Raw genomic sequence first — 25,465 nt, 5'->3', positions numbered from 1 at the left:
GTCTTGGTAAACGAGGAACATCACCTATCAACCGAGGCTGAACGGAGTACACAGAGTGCGGTATATTTCTTGCACAAATATGAAAAAGAAAAAGGGTCTGGAGGAATGCCACGGTAGGATGTTTTTAAATAGTTTGACGGCTGCAAGTGGTAGCTCTCACACTGGAAGCTCCCTGACCCCCACGCAGATCGAGAACACGAAGAGACAAGAAACCCGGGGCTGAACGCATCACGGCGGTACTATGCAGCCACTAGTACTCCGTAGACCGGCCTGCCTCACTCCCTCCTCCATAGCTTGGTTGCTAAACGATCCTCCACGCAGCGCCTGGCTGGCTGGTACGTCCCAAGATGTCGCTTCTTCTCACCGCCCGCAAGTTTTCCGCCCCGGAGCGTCCAAGCTTTTTGCTGCAACCCGATTGGCCAGGCCAAGAGGCTAATCGCATGGACTTACCGCATCAGGAATAGAACACGGCAAGTCTTGGCATCCATTTCCTGTCGGCTTTTTTCTTTTTTTTCTTTTTTTTTTTTCTGTTTTATCTTAATTATTATTATTATTTATTCTGCTTGATATTATTTATTATTCTGTGGTCGTTTCTTCTTCTCCAGTTCATGTATCATGAGCTATTCTTGGGGCAGCCACATGGGATCTGCTGCGAAGATCTGGCCGTTGAGCTCGGTTCTAGATATCATGTTCGCATCTGTCTATCTGCGCTCAGAGATAGAGGATGGATAGAGTTTGCTTGAACACGCGTTACGGCCTGACGCTTCGACTTGAAACAGCGTTGTCGAATGAATGGAGGACAGCAACGGCCAACCTGCCAGACGAACTAGGATGGCTTGCGCGACGTGGAAGGGGACAAGGTCAACAAAGATGCTACGTACTCCGTGCTCTGTCCGATGTTCGCAGTCAAATGGAGAAAGTCTATGCGGCTGGACGCTGGGCGGTATATCCCATAAATATTGCAGTACAGCCTACTCCTTGATACTCCGCATGCAGGGTGTCTGACTTTCCCCGCAGCCTTCCAGCGTCAATCTCGGCTCGCCGTTTTCTCCTCTCGCCTGATGTAAATCGCAGGGCGGAAGGTTGGCGGGCGGTGGATCTCGCCTGCAGCGGGACGCTGAAATTGCCGACAGCCGACGCGGAATAACTGTAATGCCGTCCGAGATCTATAATCACGTGATTGGTCCAGCTTCGGAGCGGAAATAGGGTAGCGGCTGGCTTAGGTGCTCCAAGTGTGCTGGCAAACAAAGCAAGTAATATCTTGGAGTTAATATATCTATTATTCGGACCATAATGCTACCGATATATCTCACCCAGCTTATTGAAATTCCATCAGATAGTGATTCCTGAGAAATCTGATCACATGATATGTCGGAATAACTAATACCCATTCCGGTCTTGGCAAGTTTTTGAGATGCCGAGGCTCTTCGCATGTGTTTATCGTCTACAACTTGGATTTCTCCATGTTCGACAAACATACCGACACTTCAACAGACATACAACTAACTAGACCACTCCAGCTCTTCTTTACAATTCGTTTTGATATTAAAGCGTGAGAATTGCAGCTGCATCTATTGTATATATGATCAAACCCACGGATAGCCTGCGCTCTCGGATCCTTGTCCCGGCTTCAGTCGCCTGGACATAAGCTCACTCCGAAACCCGACGTCATCATGGATGCCATAAAGGTATACACCCTACCTCTCGCATACCACTTCAAATCATTTGACTGATGTATTTACTCTTTAGGCCAACCTGAATGAACTTATCCGAAACCCTGACCTCGCTCCTCTATTCGCCATCCTTAAAGGCGCTCGCAATGGTGCGGTATACGGCGCCAAAGTCCGATTTCCACATGCACTGGTGTAAGGATGGGCATCTCCCTATTGTATATAAGCTGAATATTTTGGAGTGTACATGCTGATCTCACCTCGCATTACCAGGATGATATTTTTGTTTCGGTCTGGAAGGTATGTATCTTTCCGCCTATACGTCTACAACGAGAATACTTATGCATTTCTGGCTCTACAGTCTAAAGAAAAAGATATGGATGGTATTGAACGCTACAAGGACACATGCTCGTAACCTCGCCTATTTTGCCGTCGTATACAAGTCATCCATGTGGGCTTTGAAATATATTGGCCCTACCGGCTGGGGTAAGGAGGGCCCATACGATACTTTCCTTGCCGGCCTATTAGGCGGATATCTCGTCTTTGGCAGATCTCCAGGAGACGTCAGTCTACAGGTCAGTAAACCCAACCTCTTAGCTTGTTCTGAAAAGCTCATCAACTCACTATTGATTTTGACTGGAAATAGATCGTCATCTACGTTTTCGCACGAGTAATGCTGGCTCTGGGTAGGCTTTCCATAGCACCCAACCAGCATCCATTATCGTTCCTCATCACTCCAAAGGCACGCGAAAACATAAGTGAGGCAGCATGGCCATGTTTTGCCAGTTTAAGCTGGGCGATGGTCATGTACATCTTCCGCTGGCATCCGGAAGTAATTCAGAACAGTCTGAGAAGCAGCATGACATACATGTATGTCCCCACTGCCCTGAAGTTAACCCTACGGCCTATGTCTAGGCGGAAGCTAACTCGAACCGTAGATATGTGGATTCCGATTCTTTCGATTCTATCGATACACTACTTATTCGAAATAAATAAAACAGGTTAATGGTGCCATTCACTGCATATATATCAGAATCCAACCGGGCATATTCATGCACTTACCACCATGAATACTGATCCCTTGATAATGCCATATTAAGGGGTGGTAACATTTTCTATTCTTTCTCCTCTTTTCATCTCATAGATACAGGCGTTAGGTTCTACATAACATGGGAACTCGGAGTGGGATCTTACATCTAAACAACAGCTGTTATACTGGCCTCATTTTCTGGGACTTTCACTAGTAATTCATTCTTGCAAGAGCTAGTCTACCTAAATGATATTTAGTTACAGTTCACTGTCGGAGGTTATGGGGTATTATATTATTGCGTTTGGCTTATTAAACTGGTATCATTTACCTCAAGAGTTTAACTCTCTGTATTCGTCTACCTATCAGTATGCGAATGTTGTTCTCAAAATAGTGAATGGAAGGGAAAACAACTCGATCAAAGAACATCTCAATATATGTAGTCATTGGCGACATAACAGTTTACAAGTAGGATGCTATTCAGTCTAACGAGGTTATGTTCTCTAGTAGTGTTTTACTTTAACTTGGATTAGTCCGCTTGTAGTTTAATATAAATATTTTATTGCTCTGAATGAATAGCCCTGATAGGAGATGGATAGAATAAATGTATCAACATATGAATCAATCAATACATTGGATGCAGGCGGAAAGTCCGATCAAAAAAAAAGTAAAAGAAAGACAAGCTTCTTAGTAATCGCACGCTAACATCCACGTGACTATTGCAATTTTATGACTAAACGGATATTGCATTACGTCATCCACATCAACGGGTTCCCATTGGACAGCTGGTCGGGCACACTTGATCAATTGAAAATATAATGCGTAATATAGCGGCTACGAGCCTGATCGCGATGACCGTCGGGATAGGGGTCCATGGGCCCATTTCGTCTATATATTGAATAACTGTGTCTTTGATATTGAATAACCATGGGCGAAAGTGCTGGGCTGCGCTTGAGCAGCTCGATGATTCTGAAAACATTCGATGCGAACCGGGGAAGCCTGCTAACATCGATTTCTATGGACGCCACTTTGTCAAAAGGAAAATTGTCAAAGCGTGTGTCTCTCTTGGATGCGCTGTTCTCAAGCCTGAAGAGCGCTCCATAATCGATGATGTGTCTCCTGACACGCCTCTTGAAGCGAACAGTGGCCAAGAGGGCTTCATCCTCCTTGTGTGAGAATGACGGATCGAAACTTATGTGTTTTGGAATATATAACGTGCGATATCTCGTTGTAGAGGCCTTTGCTCGCACGGAGTACTCGTAGGTCTACTTCGGCTGAGGTTCGGGCGGTATTTGGCTGTGCTTCCGGCTCTTTCTTTTGGCCGGCAGGGAAGAATTCCAACCATATAAGCTCCCTAATTTCGAAAGGGAGCTTCGAGAAGTCTCCAAGACTGCGAAGTAGATCCATATTGGTAAGAAGATATTTGGATTTTTCTTTTCTCGCCATATTTCAGTTATATTGGGTATATATGACTAGAAGCAGTTCAAATTCTGGAGAGCAGACGGACGTGCGTATACCGTTGCATTTTATACCCCTAATTGGGTATGATGTCATTCACCATCCATGGGGCGTGGTTCCGTTGATATAAGCTCAAAATGGTAACGGTTCAACCGAAAGGAAGATATGCGCAAACTCTGGAGTATCGGATAAACCCTTAGGAAAGTTTCAACAAAGTGCTAGACACCCTATGCCAAATATTCACTAGAGGGCCAAGGCAACAGCCATGATCAGGGTCATCATCTTTATCATCCCGATTTATATATTTTGGAATTGAGATTTCGGTCTGTGTAGCAGCATGTGTATAGGTTCCGGCGATGCTACTGTCAACACTAGGACTGATATATTGCTCAAGGATGGGCTGAGATGGCGTTTCTCCAGTAGAATCCGGAGCTGGTATTAGTGCTGAGGTTGATGTGTTGTTATTCTCCGGCAGTAGTGTGTGGTATTCTATGTTAGGGTTCTCCAGATCGGTTCCAGCTCCTCCTGGTTCCACCTGGTCTACAGCTTCTATGCTGCTGGCTGCGGAACCTCCATTATCGGATAGAGTATATGCAACGGGATTCTCCTCTGCCGGGTTAGAATCTTCCGAACTGGTCTCTTCATCCTCCAGTTGCTCCTCATTTGACTGTCCACTGCTATCCTGCTCAGAAGAACCGCGACTCGCATATGGAAGCGGTTGGGTAGTATTACGAGAATCATTACTGTCTGTAGTAGATTCTTCTTCTTCTTCTTCTTCCTCTACCTCCGGCCAAGAGTAGTCGCCATGATTCATCCAGGGAGTCCGACTGGTTGAGTGAAAATCAGTATTAGCTTCAGTTCATTACAAATTGGTTTAAAAAGGAGAAGGTACGTACCAGCAGGGACAGCTAGGTTGAACGTGATCGCTAAACGATCGTTTCCATTCCTCTATACATTCAGCATGGAGATTTGAGCCACATTGTGCCATGCACCATGTTGTTCTAGGGCCATCAAGAGGCCTGTTATGGCGACGCGATCTTAACCCTGGTACAAGCACTTCTTGACAGACTGGGCAATCCTCGTTAGGTTTGATAAATTTCCTGGTGCCATATCGAACGGGAGTGGTACGGGATGAATTAGATTGAGCGGTGGGAAGGTGGGCAATAGGAGGCTGTGAAGTAGACTGTCGAGAAATGGTTGGACGAGGGACTGGCACAACGGTAGTGTGTCCAGAGGATGTGTCTCTTTGATCACTTGTGCGTCCACCAAAAACTACACTCCTTGGTGGTATTGGAACACGAACTCGTCTGGTCCTAGGCTGGCTAGCATACGCTGACTGTCGCTGTGAGGGAGGAGAGCGAGTAGGGGTAACATAGGCGGGTTGTCCTTGCGCCAATGAAGAAGCCACCATCTCCGCCCACCGCCGGGCTACAGTCACGGCCTGGTATTGATGATTCCTCCTGCAAAGGACAAGGGTAGCTAGCCGTTCAAGGGTCTGAGATATGTCTTGTCCATTACAAAGCTGCTCATTCCCTAGATTCAGTAACCCTAATGCGTTGTTTAGGCTGTGCTGAGCGATAGGGTTGCGGCAGCGGCGTCCTTGGCTTGGAGCGAATCCATAACATGTACGCTCGAGGGTAATCCCGATGATGTCTTCAAGTCTCGCCTGTTGAGAAACCGGTGCGATACTGAGTGTATCATCATCGATGCTGGATATGGACGACCAGTAGTCTGGCGTGGAGTCTAAATGTCCAAGTGGAGTGTAAGAGGCGTGGTCCGAAAAAATGGAGCCCATTTCGGACGGTCGAGCTGATGTATCGTATTTCAGATTGCAAGTATGGCTTCTATGGGCAGGGAGAGCCATGCCATTTTCTGATCCGATTTCTGGGGATGAAGCAAGGACAGCCGGGTGAAGGCAGGATTATATATCCTTGGGTGGCTTTTCCATGCTGGCATGACTTAGCCATAAGATCCAACGCTCTATCGATTTGTAACAGCCCCTGGCAGTGATATTAATAGATGAGGTTAGCTGTAGGGAGGAGGGGAAACACTTGGGACAGGGTATAGACGCTCTCACTCCGCCTCCATGATTCATGGAGGTGGCGCATCGAAATATAATCAACGCACTGTCCATTTTCGACTTGTAATTATTTCATGCATTGCAAGTTGATGAAACGTTTGCTGTTTCCCCGGCTCCCCGCAAGCCAGGAAGCGTAGTTGGCACATATTGCATCTCGCACATCCAGGAACGACTGATCCATGGGAGCGGCAGTTATATGACCAAAACCCCGCGAAGTTTGGTCGACACCGACAAGACCGAATCCTACCATGTAAGTAGTCAGCAAGGGACATGGATGCAAGTTGGACGTATGCAGCGCTTACAAGGTTGCGGGACGGCTGTGACTTTTGGAGTCTCTCATGCGAGGCCCGCACCCGATAGAACCAGCAACGATGTGACGCATATGCTCATCCTCCATCTATACGATATGCAAAAGATCATGTTTCGATTCCACAAGCGGATGCATAGGATATCTTGGAGATTTCAGCCACCTCTGGCATTGACATGTCTGAGCTACAGTCCAGAATAACCGTTGAACCTCCTTTTCTTTGGCAAAACAGTTGGGGTATCACCCGGACTCTGTTAGAGGCAGCCTTCTTCGCTCTATCCTCGTATCCTGATTGATATTCACGAGAGATTTTTCGCTGGTGGTGAATGTTCATATAGGTGGCCTCCATCCCCGGTACACCCGGAGCAACCCGGATTAGACACCCACGTAGAACCGTACCGATAACCTGAATTCATAACAGTTTCTTCTGTGAATATTCTTCGTTCGAGCGCAATTCAGTCACTTGCAGGAGAGAAGAAGAAGAAGAAAAAAAAAGGAATGCTGCGAGGGGCTTGCTGCTAGTGAAGGATGGAAGGGCAAGGATAGACACCCATCGTTTAAATGCTGAGCGGGCTGCCGTCCACGTCCTGTAAATCCGGATTATCGCCCCCGAGCATCGCAGGATATCGAGACTGTATCCATATCAGACAGCTATGAAGCCCCTGAGGATGTTCGGCGTCGCGGCGGGCTGTCTGCTATGGGCTGCGCTGGCAGACTGCGTCGGCTCCTTGACGGTCAACACCACCAACGGCGCCATCACCGGCCACCCGGCAAAGACAGCGTCAACGGTCCATGAGTTCCTCGGGATCCCGTATGCTCAGCCACCTGTCGGCAAGCTGCGATTCATGCCGCCGCAGCGATACGTTGGTGGCCAGCCGTTCGTCGCCTCTGACTTTGTACGTTGATTGACCGCGTTGTAGTTAGTTAACCAGCTGGAGGTGAACGGCCTGCTAACTAGTTAAACCCGCTGCAGTCAGCGTGAGTGCAATAGTATCAAGTCCAAAAAAAGATAACAACAACAACAACAACAGTAGCAGGAATGCCGGTTGATTCAACTGATGGACGGGTTGGCTGATGATGTCTATTAAGCGACTGTGTGTACACGCCGGCGAAGCTGGTCCCTTTCCCCGGCGCGACGCGCAACTACGCCAGGATCCTGACGGCATTCATGGGCAGCGGTGCCAACGTCCACAGCGAAGACTGCCTGACGCTGAACCTCTGGACGAAGGGCACTGCAGGCCGGAAGAGACCCGTCCTGGTCTTCTTCTACGGCGGGAGTATGCTGTCTATCCTCTTGTCCCTCTGGATGTCTCCCCTTACTGCGAGGTTGCGTTGCTGACATGACGTAGGATTCACCATTGGGGATACCAACACCCCCTTTTTCGACGGCCAGTTCTTCTCAGAAGCCGAGGATGTCGTGGTCGTGACCGTCAACTATCGAGTAGGCATCTTTGGCTTCCCTGGTGCCCCCGGACTGCGCCAGAACCTGGGCCTGAGGGACCAGCGGCTGGCGGTTGAATGGCTTCGGGACAACGCCGGGGCCTTTGGCGGAGACCCTTCAAGAATAACCATCTTCGGGCAGTCGTCTGGAGCTCTGGCAGTCGATGCGTATTCCTATGCGTATCGAGACGACCCCATTGTGGCTGGCCTGATCCTTCATTCCGGTACCATCTTCAGTTTCCCTCTGAACTCGAGGGAGCTGGCGGCCAGGAACTGGCACAATGCGTCTTCTCTCGCAGGCTGCGGCTCAGCGGGAGATGTGCTGGCCTGTATGCAAAGCAAGTCTGCCGATGATATCAGACTCGCGGCGGATAAGGTCCCTCCGCCGCCTAATACGAGCGTTGCTCGCTCACAGCCTGTGTTTCAGCCAGGCCCAGACGGTGAACTTATCTTTGATGACTACGAGTCCCTGGCGTCTCAGGGGAAATTCATCCAAATCGTGAGTCCATCTTAGATAATTCGTTATGTTGCTGTTCTTTACTCTGGGAACATAAGCTGAATTGTTATAGCCCATGATACTTGGCCATGGAGACCGTGAATCTTCATTCTACAACATCTCTGCTTCGGCTCGAGGCACTGTTCTCACAGACGAGCAGTGGGCCCAGTTCGTTACAGACGTGTTCGGATGCCCGGCCATGAAGGAAGCAGATTATCGAACTCAGCACAACATTCCGCTATGGAGATACCGTTACTTTGCTGACTGGGTCAATACTCGGCTGTTCCCTAACAGTGGCGCATACCATGGCGTCGACCTCCATATGATCTTTGGCAATTCTCAAGGAGTCGCCGGAGATCCAGAATCGCCAGATCAGACCATTCTCAAGAGAATCATGCAAAGAACCTGGGCTGCCTTTGCAGCTGACCCCTGGGCTGGGCTCAAAAGACACGGGTGGCCTGTCTACAAGAAGGACGGTAAGTTGGCACCCGCTCCCACATTCTACAATTGTTTGCTACGGGAAAAATAACTTACGGCCTAAACCTATTATCAGCTTACACCGTGGCCCGTCTCGGGTATAATAACAGCCCTTTTCCAGATTTCGTCAAACCGGCAGCTTATGATGCCCATTGTCCTGGTGCCTAAGACGCCCATCTTGGTTTTCCAACCTTCTTCAACTCAGTGTCAATGTTAAATCTAATCCAAGAAGAAGTAATATTTACGCAAGGTGTCACTTCAACTCCATGTGATGCGGCCATGTCCAGTGATAAGAAAAGCCTGAATTAACAGTATTTATGCCGAGCCTAATGCAGAGTATGTCCAAGTGGTACTCCGGACTCCAGGCTTTTAATAACACCAGAAACATACAGCCATGGCTATGGTAGCTTCAGGCCAGCCTGCAGGCCTCCAATAGTTCCGCTGTCGTTGCAACGGTAAAGTCAAACAGCGCCTCGAAGCTACGTTGTCTGGCCCGAGGTTGCTTGGGAAGTAACCAAGTATACCAAGTATATTACCGGCCAGGATGGTATATAACGGAATAACCCTTCACTAGCTAGCTGCCGGGAGAGAGGATATCAATGCGCTGCCGTCCCGTCCATCTACCCTAAAGAAGGATTCATTGGCTATGCTTCGTACAGACTCGCGTAGGAAGCGCAGGACGGCCATAAGGGTTTGCTGTTTCAACCCAGGACAGAAACTTCCGGTATACAGACCACTTTGATTGTTGAGAAAGGTTTACTCGTCCTTATTTAGTCTCGTGGGGGTGCAGTCTACGGACTCGCTGACTTTCATACAAGCTCTAGTTACCGAAGAAGCAAAGAGATGTGTTTTCCGTATCCCCCTTGAACTCGAACCGGACCGCCCGGAAGCCCACTGAGATGGATACTCAAAGTCGTCCCTGCATCCCTCCATGCTTCGCCGCCGTTCGGAGTACTCCGCGTGTGAGACCCTCCGATCGTCCATCTTGTCTGGGGAATGTTCGAACAGCTCCAGGTTATCACAACCACTGCGTGCATGCTCATGTTTGTATCGACATCATCCTATCAAGGGTGGTTAGTTAGTGTAACCAGTTATATCAGCCACCTCTAACCCGCCGCCGTGCTGAAAGCCATGAACCAAGATCACAGACGATTATTACCCAGGCAAACCTCAGTGTTTAGAGTGCTTTCCCCCCCTTATTGCGCAAAATCCAAACCTCGAAACGGCCAGTTTCAGCCTCCCAGGCCAAGAAGGTTCCTCATCGTCACTGTGCAGGGAGTACACAAAATACGGATAATAATGAGTTGAAACACAGCTCGTGGAACAAAAGGAAAGGAGACAAGCCTGCCAGTGAAGGATCAGCCTCCAAATTTCTTCATCACACCACCATCTAGACTCTCAAAATGGCCTTTTCCTTTCCTTCCTTGCTTTTTCCTCCTCTCTCTGCGACTCTCCCAAGAAAAGCCATAGTTTTAATACCTACGGAATACAGAGTATGGCGGTGGCAATTATTCATGAATTAACCCAGATGAATCGGTATGCAAAGGGACAGGAGTTCGAAACTGATGGTCGTCCTGGGTCCTGACGGTTGCTCAATCATCCGCGCCATCTTGGTCCGTCCACATCTGAACTCCTGTTTAGCCGGAGATCTTGTCCTGTCCCCAGCATGGCATATCACCGCCCTAGCCGGGACCCCTGGAGAAGTGGACTCGAGATCTGACCGCGAAGCATGGCACGCTAGGCTTGCTTTGACCTCTCGATCGGCTGCATCAGCCAGCCAAGCTGCCATCGTGCAAGAAGTGGCTTTTTCGCCTTTCCAGCAGCTCTCAAGGAGTTCATCTCCGGCACTGTCATGCACTGGTTCCTGGGGATTATGTATATTTTTTTTTCCAGCCTGTGGCGTACGGTCTGACCTTCGATACCTCTCCTTTTCTTTTTCGCTGCATCTTTCTTGTTTCTTGTCTTTTGCGCCGACGTGGGATGGCATAGCCGACATTTACAACACCTGGGCCGACCTCTTCGCTGAAGGAGAATTATTCATAGGAAAAAAAGCTTGTTGATCCTAGACCTCCTAATGGCTCCTCCGGCAGATATATTTTATCTTCTATCAAGGACCCCAAAGCAACTCACTTCATTCTGCTGGACCATATCAAGCCTCATTCAATATCCAACCTCATTCTATCCGAATTCCATCTCCAGGCCCTGATCAAAAACACATACAATGACACAGTCGGGACCGCGAAAGGGCGATCCAACCTTAGAGATATGGATAGGTGAACGGAGCCTATACATCTTCATTGTCTTTTTGACCGTCTTCGGCTCCGTCATCTTGATTCCTACAGCATACATTCGCTGGCGGCACAAACGGCTGAGGGAACCAGAAGTCATCTTTATTGTACTTGCATATATATTCTTCCTTGCAAACGAGCTCGTCCTTCTCGGCCTTCAGACACGAGTCTACCGGCTGAGCTATGTAGCTCTACGGATGAAGCCGCCCTATCGGGAGATCCTCAATGATAGACACGACGTTATCATCCTCGCATATGCCTCAACCTACCTCTTTTACTCCGCTCTCTGGTGCATCAAAATTTCCTTGCTCCTTTTCTTCCGCCCATTTCTGAGGGCATTACCCGACCAACTTAGGTGGTGGAATGTGACAATTACATACCTTTTTATCACCTTCGTATTCGGATTCCTTGCTACACTGCTCTCCTGTGGTGGGCCTCGACAGCTCAACCACGTTGCTCCAGGCCAAAGTAGGCTGACCTTTCCCCCATTTACATTAGATATTTAACTAACGTTGGTTAGAGTACTGTCAAAGCCGTGTGGATTCTATAACCCGAAACGTAAGTTTATTTGGTTGGTTTGCCGCGGATGTCTCAACTGATTTGCTGGGTATGTTATTTCGATATACATCAAATTGACGCAGGTGCTGATACTTTGTCATATAGTCATGATACTTCCACTCAGACTCATATACGGAATGCACATTTCATACGCACAGAAAATTAGAGCTGGCGCTCTGTTTTCTGTTGGAATGCTTTGCATGATCACTGCTATTATCCGTCTTGTTCAGATCGGCTCCAAGACTGGCATTACGAATCCAAATGTCCAATGGCTGTCTCTCTGGGGGACTGTCGAAGCTACAACTGGTACGTGTTTCTTGGATTTCTAGATAGAGAAAATGCTAATGGCCAATTTTTAGCCATGGTTGTCGGATGTCTTCCGACGTTCCGGTTGATCTTTAAGTCGTCTCCCGGACATGACCAGCCCAATTACTCGATTAAAATGCCTTGGAACAATGAATCGAGCTCCAACCCACCTACTTCGAGCGACACTCAACAAGAAGCCCCGTCGTCGAGTTAAATATCCTCGGAGCTCAAGGCAATAGCCGAGATCAAGATGAGGTGACTGCGTTGCTATGGGGCTTTCTGCTAGCAGGGACACGATCTCCAGTTATCAAGGGAACATCGCCCTATATTTTCGACACCTTACTACGGCTATAGCAACACTCTTCTTTTTGCTCTTCCATTACTTTGAAAATATTAGAGCCCATCTGCATTTTACTGGCTATTAACTTTGGCCATATGTGTTACGATATCGACTTTTGAGCGCTCGGTGGCTAGTATCTTATGACATACCCACATACTCCTGAATTGAACATGTAAACTAGTTATAATAACAATGTAGCTCTTAAATAATACATAAATAAACTTTATTAAAATCATAACTGCCACATCACTACCAATTAAATGTCGAAAATTTCATATTGATCAATAAATAACTCTAGTATCTATTTAAGTACACCCCTGGCTAGAGGGTCCGCTCTATGCCGAAAGGCGGCTTTGGAGAGCTTGAATTCTCTTCGAGCTCTCCTGGAACTCGGTCATGGACAAAGTACCCGTCTTTAAGGCTGCTACGATCTCGTTGACGATTGCCTCTCCTTGCGTAGCATTTCTTCCAGATGCAAGCAAGATATCCACTCCCGCCTTTGCGGCCAATACACCTCGCTGTCCATCATTTCCAAAGGATTTCAGAGAACCGGCCTCGATGGCATCAGTGATGATAACACCCTTGTAGCCGAGTCTTGTTCGCAGCTCATCCGTTGCCCACTTTCTGCTCAGACCAGCAGGATACTTTGCATCAAGGGAAGGGTACACTGCCCAAGATGTCATGATCATATCGATTCCGTTACGGATGGCGGTGCGATAAGGCACCTCGTCGAAAGTACGGATTTCATCCAGAGACAAATCGATCTTGATAGGAACTAGATCTGTGTTTTCACCCTTCTTCGCGGCCCCAAGGCCCGGGAAGTGCTTCACTGTCGACAACACGCCGGAACGAGATTGCGAAATAGCGAAGGCCGAACCGCATGAGGTCACTATTTCGGTATTATTACCGAAAGAACGGCCAAATTCGTCAATGAAGTTCCCTTCTTCGCGGTATATGTCCAGAACAGGAGCCAAGTTGCCGTTGATCTTCTGTGCTTTCAAAGCCGCTGCAGCATCCCGACCAGCCTGGCTAGCTGCTTGCATGGGAGTTGAGGAGTCACCAATCTGGCGAGCACTCTGGCTTGGACCGCCGGGAACACGACGGACATTGCCTCCCTCTTGGTCGGTGGTGATAATCATGGGATGACCATTATAGGCTGGCGAGGCTTTGTAGAGGGTCTGGAACTTGTCCATGATAGCTGGCAAGTTGGAGTTGACATTCTCTTTGAAGATGATCAGGCCGCCGACTTTGCCTTCTGATGTGAGCTTGTACAAGCTCTCGGGGGGTGTGAGGCCTGGATAAGAGTACATGACATGCTGGCCGGCTTGAACTGCGAGGTCGACAGCGATAGCTGGAGCAGCAACAGCTGCCAGCTGTGCAAAGAGAACAAACTTCATGGCTTATCGGAAAATGATTGTTTGATGGATGGGTATGAGTGTATGACATACTTAATTATGAGGAAGTGATGTATGATTTATACTTGAAGCTTTGCTTCGATCATCACGAAGACCAGCCTTGGGGCATATTTGGGGCCGGTTTTCATACCTGCAGTATGTCGTATTCATACCTCATCGATGTACTGGGACTGACTGCAGCGCTGCCACCGTGCCATCGATGAATGGTACCCAATTGTTCGTGTTAGCGCTTGCTGCAGCTCGTATACGAGATGCCATGGCGATAAGCTTCAAAATACAGCCATCAAGCCCCTGGATACCCCACAATCGGCGAGGATCTTCCATGATAAGCAAGGCGGACTACCAAGAATAACAACAGAGCAAGTTGGCCGATAAGCAGTGTGGGAGTGAAGTACGTAGATCTGATTTGTCGAGAGTGCTGAAAAACTCGACTACGAGCTGTTAAATATATGAATCGAAATTAAACAAGAGATCGAAGGGTATATCAAAAGTGAATAGGCACACGCAGTGTTGAGTGTGTTCAAGGTATCAAGAAGGAGGGCAGAATGAAAATAAAAGTAAAGCCCAAGTGAGCAATCGAAGAAACGAGTCAAAGGAGCGGCAAAAAAACAATAAAAGTATAAAATGCTCCTTCAAGGCAGGAAGAAAACAGAAGTGAACGCAAGGGATATCATGGAGAAAGCTCAGAGAGCAAAAGGAAAAGAAAAGTCAAGTCGAGAAGTTAAGGCAAGGAACCACCGAAAGGAAAAACATCAAAGTCGAGGCACTAAAAATTAAACAGAAAAACATTAAACAATAATTCATCCGATCTCAGGGTAGGAGAGCAGAAACAGTAGTAGATATTTTTATTGTCCCGCCGTCAGGTATATCACATAGCACAGCATAGCAAGGCGTATATAGTATGGCACTTATATTCATGGATTGAGAAAGGGAAAAAGGCGAGGTATTAGATAAGGTTTCGATCGGATAGGTGTATGTAAAGAGAAGCTGTCTTCTATTATACCATCATCAGCTTCGTTGTCCGCCGTTCCGGGAATTTTCTAGTGGAAGGGTATGGTCCGTTATCGAGTCCAGGTGCTGGAGTTAGTGACGAATTAACGAACTGGTGTTCAGATGGGTGCGGCCTGTGTTTATCGGGTCTTGGTCGAAGAGAGGATGGATTCATAGGCCGGTAACGAGGGTCACCACGGCCGCCTTGCCGTGGACCTGCAAGTGGTGATGAAGGGGGCGGTGGCCTCCTGTATCCTGGGCCAGGGCCCGGACCTGGAGGACCCATGGGCGGAGGCGGATGGCCCTGGTAACCGTGTGGTGGAGGGAAGCCTGGCGATCGTGGAGGAGGCATCAAACCTGCCGCCCTTCTACCGTCACGTTCACAGTACGCACTGCCGTTCCATTCAAAGTAGTCTCCTCTGAGTACGATGTGACAGGTGCGGCACTTGAAACAGCCTGGATGGAACTTTTGGCTCTTCTTGCTCGAGCTAATTCCAACTCCGTTCGATGGGCTGATGTCCTCTGCTTCGAGACAAGGGCCCTCAATCCCTTCACCGCACTCTGCACACAGGGTACCATTTAGCCTATGGTAATCCGCCGCACAGTATGGATGATTATCAAGTACGTAAAAGTCTGCTGTTTGGAAGGGGGCATGACAGGTATAGCAGACGAAACAAGCCCTGTGATAGCGGCCTGTCAAGCGGCCATCTGCTGAAGAAACTGATTTCCCGGTAATAATTTCACCGCAACCCCTGCAGGGATGGTGGCGTTTGCCAGGAGTTGCGGATCGAGATGGAGGTAGTGGTTGGGCTGCTGATTCCTCTTCCGGCACTGGGGGAGGTTGTTGTTGCTGCTCTCGCACCTCCTGTGGTTCTGGTTGTACTTCCGGCTGCAGCGGTGGTGAAGACGGAGATTGCTGCTGCTGCTGCTGTTCAAAAGTTGAGGATTGTGAGTTAAGGGATTGAGTGGGGGAGCGATATGGGGTGTATTTCTTTGGCTGTGCTGGCTCGAGCTGTATTGATGGGGTACTGTATTTTGTCTCTGAGCTCGAAGGGAAAGTATTAGCCGGAGGATCGGAGAGCCGACCTTGCTGGAAGAGGGGATCGGTTGGAGAATCGAGTTCGTAAGCGAAGGGATCTACTTTTGGTCGGGTTGGCGGCTCCTCTTGGAGGAGACGCAGACGATCGACATTGTATTTCTCCGACAAGCTTGACTTAGGTTCGGAAATATTGGAGGACTCAGACGGCCTGCTTGAGAAAGAGCTGTTCGAGGGCGCCTCCGACGGTGATGAGTTGGAAGATGAAGTAGAATCATTGGCGGTATGGCATGGATCGCTGATACCAAGGCCGCTGGCAAAATTTGAGACGGAGAACTCCCTATCGAGTTTGTACTCTGAGACAGAGGGACCCGGGCTGTCTGGAGCTCTTTCCGAGTCATCTTCCTCTATGTTCTCAAGTTTGTTATCGACATCCATCATTTCAGGAGATTTCGTTCTCGTAGTAAAGCCAAAATCCAGTCCTTCCATGCCGTCTAGTTGTCGTACTTTATCCCTGGGTGAGGTTTCTGGAGGATCTTGATCCTGATCGCTTTTATCATTGTTATCGCTGCTTCCAAAATAAAAAGGCTCTGAATTACCCGATGTGAACACGGGGCTGCTGGCGAGGCTAGCGATAGGCCCCGACGGGAGCGGAGGAATATCCCGGTCCTCATGCCGGCTTCGTGACGATCCTCTGGGTGAAACCGGAGAAGGAAGTCCATGTCCATTTTTAGAGCTGGTCATGGACAAGCGTTGGAAGGCCTTGCTATCTATTGATGCCTCCCGTCTATGCCTGTTGATAGTTGTTGCGCGTGAACTTCGGCCGTCCGTCGATGGGGACATATAGCTTCCATCTGAAGGTGAGGGAGAGGTAACCCCTCTGCGAGAAGAAACATTTGTGTTTATAGATCTTATAGATGCAAGCCTCTTCGCTTTTGATCCGCCTGCAGAAGCCGACCTAGGAAAAGGAGGGAAAGCACAGTCTAAATTTGCTTTTCCTTCAGGCACAACTGCAACAACCGAAGATTGCGAGGCGACTGGGCTGGTGTGGCTTCGCTGTAGCTGCTGGAGGGGTGAAAGTGGTGAGGCAGACCGTGGAGTGAGTGCTCCAAAGCTTCCAGTGTGAGGAGACATCTGAGCACCGGGTGATAAAAATGGTCGATCTAGAAATTTGTTAGCATGTACTGTCAGGCCTGAAGCCATAATTCCACGGTATCCGTGGGATGATATATACGTACTAGCAGCAGTTGGATCTATCCTTGGAGGTGGCTGCACACGTCCTAACCTGTTAAACAGGGACTCACGACTGAGACTCCGTTTCGGTGGCGGGCCGTGTTCGTTGAACTCTGCCACTGACAATTTCTCCTCAACGGGAGAAGTTGTCACGGTAGGACCCGCGGCTTTTGAGCAAACATGGTCTCCGAGGGCAACGAGCTCGACTTCCGCATGGCAGTCGGAGCATTTGATCTTGGGCAAAGCGTCCATCGTGATCCTCCCCCGACAACGTTGTCGTTGACAAGAGCAGCCAGATTCACCGCATATGTGTAGAGAGAGACATAAGTTGGGCCACCCCTTCTTTCTTTTTCCCTTTCCCTTCCGTCTGTCCGTTGTCAACGCTGCTTGCGTGGACTCAACGCTGCAAGACCTTTCCCGGGAAATTGGGCTTCTCTCCGGCTGTCCACGGTCGAGCTAAGATGTAGCGAGAATTAATCAATAACTCAGGGCTGATGGTTATGATTAAAGATTGAGTCAATAATAATAGTGTCTATATAGTCTTCTGGTCAGCAAGATTCTTGTGAGGAACAGTGGGAAAAAGTATGAATCGGTGTACCTGGAGTGGGCGCACTGCAGCCAGGCGAGACCGACTCTTATGCTGTGGGAGGCTATCAGGAGGTCCAGGGGGGCCTGCTGTCTTCTTCTAGAAGCCAGCTGGGAGTAAAATCGAAGCAGAGGCGATGATCAGAGCCCTGACAGACAGCGATTTGACTCTAGGAGTTGGGGGCTATCAGACAGAGATCTCGGATGAATAGGTAGAGAGGCAGAGATGGAGAGGAAATGGAGGCGGCAAGAAATGCGAAAGAGGGCGTGATGGACAGCTGATGAAGCGTCTCGATCGACCTGCTCTGCGCTCTCGTCCTCCCCCCTTTGCCTTTTCTCGAAAGCGCCCATGGGAAGTAGATTGTCACGTGCATTAGCTTCCCCTGTCGAATCGACCGATGGACTATTCCTCTTTCGGAAAGGCGCCAGGTACTCTCTGTCCCAAAGAGGCAAAGCGCCAGGCCCGTCCGCTGTGGTCAGGCTGACTCAGCTAGCCTCAACCAATCAGAGCGAAGTGACATCGACGCGCCGCGGTGGATCCGGCGATCGCCAGGCGAGGAAAAGCCCCTGAGGCACGAAAAAAAAGGGGTTAAGCCGAAGGGAAGCTAGCAGCGTTGATATGCAGGTCATGTTAGTAGATTTGCTCCCTGCGCAAAATAGCAACACGAGGACGGCTGTCCAGTCGCTGTGATGGTGATGGGCTGTCCCATGATCGTTCGGCGGCTTGAAAAATTAACTTGGATGTCGAGAACATTGATCCACTGGCTGTTGTTTCGTCGTGCTGGAGTTTGCATGAACGTGTGAGCCATGCCAAAGAACCGGGCTGCGGGAGCTGATTGGATAATGTCTTTCGAGCCTGGGGCCGTTGGCACGCAAACAAGGCACACTGGAAGTTGTTAAGGCAACAAGGTACATGGATCAACTTGTTTCATCGTATATGCAAGCCTTTCCCGACAGTCCACACCCACCTGCCAGCGGAGCTTTTAAATTTGTTTGCCCCAGGGCGCACAGTGTGAAGAGAACCATGTTCGATATTCCAGTCCAAGATATAGCAGTCCCATGGCGAGATTTTGCGATCGGCGATTACCTATATCACAACTGGAGTCAGCCATGCAAGTGTACCATGGTCGTTATATAGCGCGTTGACGAATACATATCCCACCTGCCTCCCATTTTATTACATAACCTTAGTTCTGCATCTGCCGCCAGGTTTCGCATCACAACGACCATGGATTAACCGGAAATCGTCCGCAAACCCCCCATTATCACCAAGCCAGTTCCTTGACTGGTCTTCTGGAGGAATTTCCACTCAAATTTCGATCTGACGTCGTTTTTTTGTTCATCAAGAGAACTGGACTTCCGTTTTTGGACATCACGTGAGTATTACCATATTGCGGAATAACTATGTTCCGCCATCACCGCCGCCTTTCCCTTTTGGGAATATATGACTTCTTCTATCAAAGACTCGACATCAATTTTGATATTGAAGACGACGAGCTAGAAGGGTCTCTTTCCAGCATGACGATCAGAAAATGATTCCTCAATGCTCAATCCGGATTTTTAACAACCAGAACAACCAACTTTCCTTGACTGCACGCCAAGATGGGGTGTTGTAGCACCGGCCCGGCGAGCCTCACGGAAAGTGGTAGCCTGCGCAACATTGTTGAATCCCGCAATAGCAACTGAGGCTGGATATTAACCGGTGCAATGCTTGCATTCATCGGGTATCTGCTCATCATGTGCTAAGGAAGACGATTTGCGGTCAAGCATAACTTATAACCTATGATATATGTAATATCGCTGCAGACTTTAGAGAAGAGTGGAAACCCTGTCCGCATTATTGGTTTGGAAGTCTCGCTTCCTTTTAAGCCTACCGTGTTAAAATTTGAGATCCGAGTTGGATACTGGTTGGTTCGAGGTAGAGAGTGCTATATCTAAGTGAAACTTGTCCAGGCATGAGTTTTGGAGGTGTCCGTCGCTCCCAAGCTACTCACTGTTGTTTCGACATTACGAAGCGATAAGGCAAGAAAAGGGATCGCCTTTCACAATGATATCTGGAACGCCACACCGCCGTTCATGTCCAATTTCTGACTGGATTCGGGAGGGAATTAAGTCTACGATGTCGTCCGAGGATATTATTTTAAGTTGGACACATGATGATCGCAAGTCATTTAACGAGTCGAAAGTTTTAACTGTGCAACAGCACAAGACAAGCAGTCCCTCTGTCTCTTTTCTGGACCCCTTAAGCTCATCCGATACATCTCCTCTGCAAGCCTGCATGAAACCGCCTGTTGGTATATTTATATACCAAGCTTCGGATGTCGTGATTTACAGAGTATACAGATATAAATTGCCTGTCTAACATTAATTAGAATCTCGGCTGCATCTAGCCTTCATTTGGGGCCGACCCTGCATACCCCGAAATTACACATTTCCTGCACTACGTACCTCGTGCGTTAAGAGATCACTGGTTTCTCTCTGGCTAAAGCAAAGTGTTATATTCGGTTAAAGAATATTTATGATACGCTCTCTCCAACGAGACATCCAGTATCAAGGTTTCACCAAGAATAACCAGGCAACTTGTTGCACCAAAACTGTTGAGGCCTTAATTACCGCAAACTGGAAAATGTTCCTGTTAGCAGGCGTGTACCAGCCACGTACCTCGCCGTATTTTGGCCCCCCGATCAGTGACATTGTTGAGACAAGACGCCACTGCTCTAAGCATTTCATTCCAAGGACTCAACTATCGCATGACATCAGGCTAGATCACTAACTTTTGAATATCAAGAAAACGACTGGCTGATAGTCGGCGGTCATGGCCGAAATCGGTCGTCTGACATGTCGTCGCGGGCAAAGGCTTCTGTGAGTTAAACCCAAATGGGTATCATCCTCGTTTATCACGATGTTCCTCGTGGCTAGCGGCAGGTGATATCATACATCTTATCTTCACCTCACCGTTGCCCCTAAGCCGATCGACGAGGTACTTTGATATTGTCAAAACGCTACAAACTAAATATATGCCTTGTGAACTTGTCATCTCCACCCCTTCGGCACTTGATTATACTGGGTCCTTGATAACTACCATATCTCTAGGCGCCTATACGACATAATAACCATACCTTGCCACGCTTACGGGTCTTGTGGTATTGCATATAAAATGGACTATTGTCATGCGACAAGCGACCCGCTTGGGGATTGCTCTCTCGACATCTATTCACCCCTTATACCATGTCTGCCTAACAAAGAAAATCGTTTCGGTATTCAGCTCTTTATCGAGATTTATTTTGCTCTTCCTTTTCTGGCTTGCTACAAGAGAAATGTTGATTACATGGCTTCTCGATGTTCTGCTACTGGCACCGCCTGTTGCGGCCGGGTACCCCCATAAGCCAAAGAATCTGATAACAATCGAGTCTAAAGCTCTACCCGGGGCAACTATCACCTACAAGGAGGTCCCTGTAAGTTGACATACCGATGTTCATATGTCTCGAAGGCCTCCCCTCTTCCATATATAGTATCGGTGTTAATGTGTTATAGAAAGGAGTCTGTGGCAACGTTAGGTCGTACTCCGGGTATATCAACTTCCCTCCCAACTCTATGCGTGAGGCTCCACAAGACTTTCCAGTTCATATATACTTCTGGTACTTTGAGTCTCAAGTAAAACCAGAGACTGATCCCTTGGCTATATATATCAATGGCGGACCAGGGGCAGGTTTTATGGTTGGAGTATTCGTTGAGAGTGGGCCATGCCGCATGAGCGAAGATGCTCAGTCAACTGTCCTGAATGAGCATTTCTGGAACAAGGAAGCCAACCTCCTGTATATCGATCAGCCAGTGCAGACAGGATTTAGTTACGACGTGCTCACCAACGCTACGTTTGATTTCAAGACCAACATACTATCTCCTGAAGGACCGGATCATGACCCAAGTAAAGATGGCACCCTCCTTGCTGGCACCTTTGGTAGCGGTGATCCTAGTAAAACTGCAAATACTACTCTCAACGCTGCCAGACACATGTGGAATATCGTCCAGGTGTGGTCCCAGGATTTCTCTCCTTACACTGATAATCGAGAGAATGACAAGATTTCCCTCTGGAGCGAGTCATACGGAGGCCGTTATGCCCCGGGTTTCATGGCATACTTTTTGCAACAGAACAACCGTATCAAAGCTGGCCTCCTGACCGGTTCTGTTCTTCACCTTGACACTGTCGGGATAATAAACGGCTGCGTGGATCTGATATCTCAGCAGAAGTCAAATATTGATTTCCCATACAACAAAAATACCTATGGTATCCAGGCAATCAATGATGCTGGATATGATAAGGCGATGCATGCCTATGGCAAGAGAGGAGGGTGCCTTGACCAGATATTAGAATGTCATGCTCTCGCTAAACGTTACGACCCAAATGCATACGGCCATGTTGACGAAGTCAATCACGTATGTGAGCGAGCAAACAGCTACTGCAACACGGAGGTAGATGGCATATACGTTGACGGGGCAAAACGAGGCCTCTTCGACATTGCTCAGTGCCATCTAGATCCTTTCCCTTCCAACAGCTTCTTGGGATATCTAGCGAAGACTGAGGTACAGGAGGCACTGGGTGTACCAGCAAACCACACGGACCCCTCATACACAGTTGAGCATGTCTTCAACGTCACTGGTGACTACGTTCGGAGTGACAGGGGTGGACACTTACTTGATATCGCCAATTTGCTAGATGCTGGGGTGAAAGTTGCCATGGTATATGGTGACCGTGACTTCATATGTAACTGGGTTGGTGCCGAGAATGTTAGTCTTTCAGTCGACTACAAGGATGCCAAAAACTTCAGAAGGGCAGGGTATGCAGATGTCTACACCGATGACTCTGGAGTCCCTAAAGCCCAAGTTCGCCAACATGGCCTTTTCTCGTTCACCCGTGTATATCAAGCGGGACACATGATGCTTGCCTATCAACCACAAGTCGGATATGAAATCTTCCGCCGTGCAATGTTCAATATGGACATTGCTACCGGAACGGTCACGGACGATATAGAGTTTTACTCTACCCAGGGGGAGGTCAATTCAACTCACGCTGAACCCCCGTTGCCAACTGTCCCTCCAACATGCAACTTCTGGGGTATGGCAATGTCGTGTGCTAAGAACCAGATCGAGGCCATTCAAAAGGGAGAAGCAAGTATCGTCAACAATATCATTGTGAGCCCGACTCAAGCTCGAGGTGAATGCCCTACACCTCAGCCGACTCGCAAGAGCTGGTTTTATAACAACGAGCAACAAAGTTTCATTATCTAGCGGTCGACCAGTCAGTTTTCTTTACGAGTGATGGTTTGATATCATGATTTATGACTTTGTTTCTTTGAATATATTTAGCTTCCCTTGATATAGCACCGGGTGAGAGGGATGAGAAAAGATTGAAATTCAAGTTCATACTTTAGGGAGGTTTCGGATTTTTGTTCAAAGAATATGAGATTGCCGAGGCAGGAGTCATCAGAAAACAACTGAGCGTCCTCGTTCAATTCTACTTCACTTTTACCTCACTTATACTCATATACCCCTTTTACTTTTATAGACTGATACCTCTCTCAGTTACATCAATCCTATACATTTTTTTTCGGATATACAAGCTTCCGGCCTTAAGCTTCCTACCTTCACCATTCATCTTCCGTCAATATCATATTCCGAGAACTTTAGAGCCTGTTGTTACAAGCAAACACTTATAACAACCTTGCTATATGAAAACTTCAGACTCCCAGATAAAAGCCTATATCAATTTGAAAAGAAACAAACTTGATATTCAGGACCGTTCGCCTGCCTCCTAGGACTTTATCTGGTATCATTCTCTCTTCCCCTAGTCAAGGAACCTACGCCAACACGGGCTTGACTCTGATACTGACATTTATTTAGTTTTCGATCAACCTGCCGTCACTTATCAAGCCCATCATTTCTACCGCCAACCCGAGAGCTTCAACAGCAAATCGAAATCTCCTTTTACTACTACCACTACCCATTTGTTACCACTACCTGCCTCGGAAGAGATGGCACATCAAGTAGTCATGCCCAGTGTGACTGTAATTAACACCGTTAACATGCTCAAAAACTTTCTATCTGGTCTCCGGGAACTCGACATGGACCCTGTTCCTCTGTTTGTTGAATTCAAGGGGAGAGACGTCAGCCGTGAGGGATCCTTGTCCATCATCTCTATCTTTGTTCGACCAGAGAACAAATTTATCTCATTAACATGCATGCCGAGGGCATGGACGACGTCTTCTCTACCGAAGACTCAACTGGAACAACACTTGCGTCAATCTTTGAATGTCCGGTTCTACGCAAAGCCGTCTTTGACGTTCGTGGAGCCTCGGACTATTTGTTCCACGAATGCGAGGTCACCCTCGATGGGATAGTAGATATCCAGCTCATGGAGCTCGCAACCAGAGATGGCTCAAAGGAATTCCTTAGGGGGTTGGCAACATGCATCTGCAACGATAGCTCCCTAAGCGCCAAGGAAACATTGCGTTGGCAAGAGTCCAACGACTTTAAAAATTATATCTTTCGTCCTGAGGTCGATGAGAGCTGTATTGAGAAGTATATGGAGACCCCTCTACGCACCGAAATGATAGACCACTGTGCATATTCCCTGGTAGTATTATCCCGCCTCTACGATGTTTATGATGCGAGACTCAAGCAAGGTGCAACCAAATTCTGGAAAACAGAAATTCGCTCTGTCACCAAAGCCCGGATTAACGACACCAAAAAGGAGGAATTCGACGTGTATGATAGGGAAAACGCCTATGGGCCTTGGGATGAGGAAGAACTGAAAATGAAAATGGAGCGGCGGGACAGTTGTCCACGAGGGGTTACAAATCGGACAGGGGGTAAAGAATTCTGGGATCTGCTAGCTCGGAATGCCTCTGGTGGTTCTAACATTGGGTGTTGAAGCCGAAGCCAACTTAATGCAGTTTCCATGGGTACTGCAAATGGGAATGGATAGCAAGGCAGAAAAAAGGGGTTTATTATGAACATTCAAATTTAACATTGCGTTCATCAAAACTTGAGCCAATTTGATTAGCAGAATCTCCATGTAGCAATTGAATCCCTTTCACAGAGCGTATCAATTCATGCAAACAGTCTAGTTGGGTCATTGTAAAGAGATCAGAGCATCAAGTTACACGGGCAATTGAGCGCCTGGTTTTGGGAGTAGTCCTATGGCCATCATCGCCTCGTATAGTTTCTCCAAATCTCCATCACTGTCGAGATAGACGGCACCCATCAATGCCTGGACGGTCCGGGCGGTGTAAAGGGGCGTAAGGTTGGCAGTGCTTGACCGCATACCCATCATGCATCGTCCAAGGCCCTTCTTTGTCCCGATATCTGCAAGCTTGCTGTTATCCAAGACAAAAGTCAGGAGAGTATTAATGTTTTCTGTTACGAACACATGGTCAAGTAATTAGCCAACGGCCAATATATGTGAATGTAGATCTATAATTGATAAGGATAAATGTATTATTTACCCGGGTCCATATCTTTATCATAACCATCCGTGATTAAGAACAGCTCCATGACAGCCTTTCCAACTTGAGCGAGGCCGGTGTTATCTTTAATCGAAGTAAGGCGTCCAGGAAGATTCAAGGCACTTAAAGCTATGGTTTTGTCCTTGAAGCGGTACTCAAGGAGGTCTTCCATAGCCTTGGTCCGCCACATATGCGACGCCAGTAATTTTTTAAGTCCCTCATCCATCTTTGCGTTAGTGCTGGGAATCGAGAGCTAT

General features: G+C 48.1%; 8 protein-coding genes across 8 annotated transcripts; 4 read left to right on the top strand and 4 right to left on the bottom strand.

The window, feature by feature from the left end:
* Positions 1–4,351: 4,351 nt before the first annotated feature.
* On the bottom strand, positions 4,352–6,019 carry TRV_07430 (uncharacterized protein; the record flags this gene model as incomplete). Its single annotated transcript, XM_003018539.1, has 3 exons — positions 4,352–4,935; positions 5,052–5,103; positions 5,225–6,019. The coding sequence occupies 3 exons, from the start codon at positions 6,017–6,019 to the stop codon at positions 4,352–4,354; spliced, it is 1,431 nt and encodes a 476-aa protein (XP_003018585.1).
* Positions 6,020–7,710: 1,691 nt separating this feature from the next.
* On the top strand, positions 7,711–9,123 carry TRV_07429 (extracellular lipase, putative; the record flags this gene model as incomplete). Its single annotated transcript, XM_003018538.1, has 4 exons — positions 7,711–7,819; positions 7,892–8,481; positions 8,552–8,954; positions 9,077–9,123. The coding sequence occupies 4 exons, from the start codon at positions 7,711–7,713 to the stop codon at positions 9,121–9,123; spliced, it is 1,149 nt and encodes a 382-aa protein (XP_003018584.1).
* A 2,053-nt stretch (positions 9,124–11,176) lies between these two features.
* TRV_07428 (uncharacterized protein) lies at positions 11,177–12,321 on the top strand (the record flags this gene model as incomplete). The annotated part of the gene is made up of 3 exons (XM_003018537.1): positions 11,177–11,711; positions 11,907–12,107; positions 12,131–12,321. 3 exons carry the CDS (start codon positions 11,177–11,179, stop codon positions 12,319–12,321), a joined length of 927 nt encoding a protein of 308 aa, XP_003018583.1.
* A 461-nt stretch (positions 12,322–12,782) lies between these two features.
* Positions 12,783–13,844, bottom strand: TRV_07427 (uncharacterized protein; the record flags this gene model as incomplete). Its single annotated transcript, XM_003018536.1, has 1 exon — positions 12,783–13,844. One exon carries the CDS (start codon positions 13,842–13,844, stop codon positions 12,783–12,785), a length of 1,062 nt encoding a protein of 353 aa, XP_003018582.1.
* A 1,015-nt stretch (positions 13,845–14,859) lies between these two features.
* TRV_07426 (LIM domain protein) lies at positions 14,860–17,373 on the bottom strand (the record flags this gene model as incomplete). The annotated part of the gene is made up of 1 exon (XM_003018535.1): positions 14,860–17,373. The coding sequence occupies one exon, from the start codon at positions 17,371–17,373 to the stop codon at positions 14,860–14,862; it is 2,514 nt and encodes an 837-aa protein (XP_003018581.1).
* Positions 17,374–20,876: 3,503 nt separating this feature from the next.
* On the top strand, positions 20,877–22,992 carry TRV_07425 (uncharacterized protein; the record flags this gene model as incomplete). Its single annotated transcript, XM_003018534.1, has 2 exons — positions 20,877–21,161; positions 21,241–22,992. The coding sequence occupies 2 exons, from the start codon at positions 20,877–20,879 to the stop codon at positions 22,990–22,992; spliced, it is 2,037 nt and encodes a 678-aa protein (XP_003018580.1).
* A 946-nt stretch (positions 22,993–23,938) lies between these two features.
* On the top strand, positions 23,939–24,634 carry TRV_07424 (uncharacterized protein; the record flags this gene model as incomplete). Its single annotated transcript, XM_003018533.1, has 1 exon — positions 23,939–24,634. The coding sequence occupies one exon, from the start codon at positions 23,939–23,941 to the stop codon at positions 24,632–24,634; it is 696 nt and encodes a 231-aa protein (XP_003018579.1).
* A 228-nt stretch (positions 24,635–24,862) lies between these two features.
* On the bottom strand, positions 24,863–25,434 carry TRV_07423 (RNAse III, putative; the record flags this gene model as incomplete). Its single annotated transcript, XM_003018532.1, has 2 exons — positions 24,863–25,119; positions 25,209–25,434. The coding sequence occupies 2 exons, from the start codon at positions 25,432–25,434 to the stop codon at positions 24,863–24,865; spliced, it is 483 nt and encodes a 160-aa protein (XP_003018578.1).
* Between the last annotated feature and the right edge of the window lie 31 nt (positions 25,435–25,465).

The sequence above is a fragment of the Trichophyton verrucosum genome, assembly GCF_000151505.1.
Source record: "Trichophyton verrucosum HKI 0517 chromosome Unknown contig01006_1.f1.exp, whole genome shotgun sequence".
Classification (NCBI taxonomy): domain Eukaryota; kingdom Fungi; phylum Ascomycota; class Eurotiomycetes; order Onygenales; family Arthrodermataceae; genus Trichophyton; species Trichophyton verrucosum.
The sequence above is the reverse complement of the archived record's forward strand: the minus strand, read 5'-3'. Positions and strand labels throughout refer to the sequence as shown.